This window comes from Empidonax traillii, unplaced genomic scaffold (assembly GCF_003031625.1).
Source record: "Empidonax traillii isolate 1590-97213 ecotype Southwest subspecies unplaced genomic scaffold, ASM303162v1 scaffold4577:size9457, whole genome shotgun sequence".
Taxonomy (NCBI): Eukaryota; Metazoa; Chordata; class Aves; order Passeriformes; family Tyrannidae; genus Empidonax; species Empidonax traillii.
Window position 1 is genome coordinate 1 of NW_020959770.1, and position 4551 is coordinate 4551.

A 4551-nucleotide genomic window follows, 5' to 3' on the forward strand; every position below is an offset into this window, starting at 1 on the left:
AGGGTGAAGTTTGGGAAGATCTCCCTCAAGTGCCGGGACTGCCGCGTGGTCGCTCACCCCGAGTGCCGGGACCGCTGCCCCCTTCCCTGCATCCCGACCCTGGCAGGAACTCCGGTCAGGATCGGAGAGGTGGGTCTGGGCAGAGACCACCACCCCCCAAGCAGGCTGGTGTTGGCTGGGGTTTGGGGCTCGCTCAGCTCCACGGCTGCCTCTCCCCCCACCCGTGCTCAGAGCTGCACAGAAACGTGCAGGATGAGCTCGGTGATGCATCATCCCATAACCAGGGAGGGGGTGTAGGGGTGTGATGCGAGGAGGGCGTTGAGTGGGCAAGGTGGCAGCTCCAGGCAGGCTCTGCAGCCTTGTGCTGATGGATGCAGGGCTGTTCTTCTCCGGGCTGGTGAAGAAGAAATGATTCTTGTTTCCAAAGCTTAGATCTTGCTGTGAATCCCTGAGAGAGTATTTTCCGCGTCTCGATGACTGAATGTCTCTTTTCTTGTTTTTCCTCCTGCCTCTTAGGGGACCTTGATGGATTTTGTCCCTTCTAGTCCTCCAATGATCCCTTCCATCATCGTGCACTGTGTTAATGAGATCGAGCAACGAGGGCTGCATGAGGTAAAAAGGAAAATGAGGTGTGAAACGGCGCTAATGGAACGGGTTGCCCTGTTAGGGAAGCGAGTTGTTAACCCCAAAATCCCTTATTTATGGTGTGGATCGCGGGTGACTGAGGGAGCAACAGCTCAGGTGTGGAGAGGAGGTGGGAGTGGCAGAACATCAGTGCATCTCCTGCCTCTTTGTGCCCGCAGACCGGCCTTTACCGCGTCTCTGGCTGCGACAAGACGGTGAGGGAGCTGAAGGAGAAGTTCCTCAGAGCGAAGAGCATCCCCCTGCTCAGCAAGGTGGATGACATCCACGCCATCTGTGGCCTCCTCAAGGACTTCCTGCGCAGCCTCAAGGAGCCCCTTCTCACCTTCCGGTTAAACAAGGTTTTCATGGAAGCTGCGGGTGAGAAACTGCTCTGGGACAACCTCCAGCTCTCGGGCTTTTGGTGGCTGTGGGTTTGGGCAGCAGGTCTGGGTGCTCTGTGGAGCCCTCCACAGAGTTCCAGGCGGGCAGGGTACAAAACTCTTACAGTGGCGTGGGGAATTTTCTGGCTGCCTCGTTTCTCGGGCTGGCTGTGGCTGTGAGGGGAATATTGCAGCTTCTTGGACCACTTTCTGAGGTCTAAATGTTGGGTTTATTATTTTTTTTCCCCCTCTAGAAATCCCAGATGAGGATAACAGCGTTGCTGCTATGTACCAAGCGGTTGGAGAACTTCCCCAGGCCAACAGGGACACCTTGGCTTTCCTCATGGTCCACCTGCAGAGGTCTGTTGTGCTGGGCAGGGGGGGGTTGGAACCTCTTTGAGGTCCCTCCCACCCCAAACCACTCTGTGATTCTCAAAGGGGGATGTTGCTTTCCCTAATTGGCCCTTGAGAGCATAAAATCTTCACTCTGGGAAAAAAAAAAACAAAAACCCTCATTCAGAGGCTGAAGTGTGCGTGTGGGATGAGGGAGTTGTATGATAAGTGAAAGGGAAGAGCTACATTCTTTCTTACTTCCCTTTCACACAGGGTGGCTCAGAGCCCTGATACTAAAATGGACATCTCCAACTTGGCCAAAGTGTTCGGCCCCACAATCGTCGCCCACGCGGTCCCTGACCCTGACCCCATGACCCTCCTGCAGGACACCAAGAGGCAGCCCAAGGTAGGGCAGCAGGAAGGGCCAGTTGGGGTGAAATCAGCCCCTTTAAAGAACTGACCTTCAAACTGACAGAGGGCAGGGTTAGGTGGGATATGGAGGGCGTGGATAAAAACATCTTCCCTGTGAGGGTGGGCAGGCCCTGGCACAGGTTGGGCAGAGAAGCTGTGGCTACCCCATCCTTGGAAGTGTCCCAGGCCAATCTGGAGCAAGCTGGGCTCGGTGGAAGGTGTCCCTGCCCATGGCAGGGGGTGGAATGAAGTGATCTTTGTGATCAGCAACCCACAGGCGTCTCTGTAGGTCGTGGAGCGACTTCTGCTGCTGCCCATGGACTACTGGAGCCAGCTGATGATGGTGGAGCAGGAAAACATCGACCCAGCGCACGTGATCGAGAATGTCAATGCCTACTCCACCCCCCAGACCCCTGAGGTTCAAGGTAGCCCTGGGTTCTGCTCTGTTATTAAAAATAACCCTCAATCCAAGCTGTCTGGGAGGGCTGCCAGAGCCAGCCCTTCCTGCCTGGCCTTACGGAGCAAGAGGGAGAAGCAGATACCAGATTTGTCTGGTGTTTCTGACAGAGGCTGGGGAACGTCTGGGCGTTCCCTGCGTGGCAGTGGAAGCTTCAGCTGTGCCCACAGCCGCTCACTTTGGTGCCTGTCTCTTCGCAGTGAGCATCCTGGGACCCCTCACCACCCCGGAGCAGAAGCTCTCCAAGACTCCATCGTCCAGCTCCCTGTCCCAGAGGGTCCGGTCCACCTTCAGCAAAACCACTCCCAGGTAAGTGCCAGGGGCTTGTTGGAGTGACTGCAGGGCGGTCCAGGAGGGCTGAAAATAGACTTGTGGACCCAGCTGTGGGAGCAGAACCCTCCCTGGAGCAGCGCTGCGGCAGCAATAGCTGAGTGATGGTTTTTGGGGGAGTGGGTAAAACCTGGGTGGATGTCCCCCTGGGAGAGGGACAGCAGTGGACCTCTATCCCAGCTTCCAAACTGGCTTTTTTTTTGTTTCTCTTGGCTCAGGTTTGGGAGCAAAAGCAAGTCAACCACCCAGCTCGGGCACCAGGGCAACTTCTTTGCCTCTCCCATGCTGAAGTGAGGACCTGGGAGCTGGTCTCGTCCTGGCATTTGCACACCCACAAGTCCAACAAACGCAGGTTGTCCCCCCTGGCCCCTTCCTGGCAGCTTTACGTACTCAGATGTTTTGCCTTCTTTTATCTTTCAGCTTAACTGAGACTTCTCACTGGGATTTTATTGTGCAATGTATTTTTATTCCCTGATGCTGTGCTGGATGCAGGGCTGGTGGAGACCGTAATGAGCAGGGTTTGTTCAGTGTTAATCATTAAAGCTCTAGAGGAACCGACTGACACTTTCACTAACACCTGGTTTGCTCCCCCTGTGAAGCAATTTTGAGCTGGTTGGGGTTTTTTTTTTAAGGCTCCACAGGATGTTCTTGGCACAGCACCGCCCCAAGTTTTTGTCAGAACTCCAGGCTTTCCACCAGCACAGCCTGCAATCCCCACCTGGCCGGCTGTGCAGCTGGAATCCTGAGGATGGCAGTGTTGGATCGGTCTGGTGGGCAAAAGCCTCTCCTCAGTGAAGCTCCCCAGGGGCTGAGGCTTCTCCAAAGAAACCTTTCCTACACTTTGCTCCCAAGGGGGGAAGTTTGTGGAGGGGTGTGGAGGTGCAAACCCAAAGGATTCCTGGGCAGCCTGGATGGATTAGGGCTGGGGAGGGGGAGGAGAGGGAGATGTGGGAGTGGGAGTCTCCCCCCCTGGGGACCTGTGACCTTGCCCAGGGCTGTGTGAAGAGACCTGGAACACACAGAAGTTTCCAAAGTGACTGTTGTTTTTATTGAGCTCTGCTAAAACTGTCCTGACTGTGCAGCGCAGTAAATTCTTGATGACCCACAGCTCTGCCCTCTGGCTCTGTTTTTGGCTTGTGCTGTGCAATTTTACCCCAGACAAGGACCATGGGGGCAGGATCATGGCCTGTGGTCCTGAGTCCAGAGGAGGGAGGAGAACAGCAGGTTTGGTCCCCAGTCTTGCGTCAGGAGGTGGAATTACCTGGGGTGGGTGTGGGTGACCTGGGGTGTTTCTCTTTCCTGGAGTAGAAAATATGTTTAAATTAAAAAAAAACAGCCCCAGGTGGACTCTAAACAGAGAAGAACCATCAGCCTTCGAATCCTATTCCTCCCAGCAAAGAAGAAACAACCCCTGGCTGTTTTCCCCCCTCAGGATGCTGATGAGTCACTGCAGCAGCCAAAGGGGGGGAGGAGAATTCATCACTGGAGGAGGGGGGCAGATGCTTTCATCTTCTCTGTTTGTTTTTTCCTATTACTGACAACCTTTAATAGAAAAAGAGTAATTTGGCCATTAGTTGTTAGCACTGCTGGGTGAACAATGAGCGATTGCTCTGCCTTGATTACACTGAGGCATTAATCAGGCACCCAACAATGTCTGATTCTTGAATCCTCATGTCAGCACCTTCTTCTTTCAGCATCTCCCTGTGCCTTTGGGCTCCCAGGAGACCTCGGGATGGGGCTGAGGGAGTTGGGTTGGGGTGTTTTGGCTCCCTGGGCTTTTGGGGGAGGAGAAATTCCCAGCTCCAAGTCCCCCCAGGCCTCGGCAGAGGTTCTTGGCTCCTTCTCCTGCTAAAATTAGGGCTGGTTTGAGGACGATTCCGGTTCTGTGAAACAGCTATTAATATCACACAAAGCTTGGATGGGAGTCAAAAATAACAGCAACTGAGCAAACTGCCAACCAGCAGCCCCAGGGGGAAGTGCAGGCAAGGTTTGGTGTTGTGGAAGATAAAACTGGGG

At 54.4% G+C, this 4551-nt stretch overlaps 1 protein-coding gene across 1 annotated transcript; it reads left to right on the plus strand.

Moving 5' to 3' along the window:
• Nucleotides 1-3: 3 nt before the first annotated feature.
• Nucleotides 4-2880, plus strand: LOC114072941 (rac GTPase-activating protein 1-like; the record flags this gene model as incomplete). Its single annotated transcript, XM_027910757.1, has 8 exons — nt 4-129; nt 517-612; nt 804-1002; nt 1259-1364; nt 1611-1743; nt 2038-2173; nt 2406-2514; nt 2754-2880. Coding segments are annotated over 8 exons (981 nt in total), but the record flags the coding sequence as incomplete, so codon positions are not given.
• Between the last annotated feature and the right edge of the window lie 1671 nt (nt 2881-4551).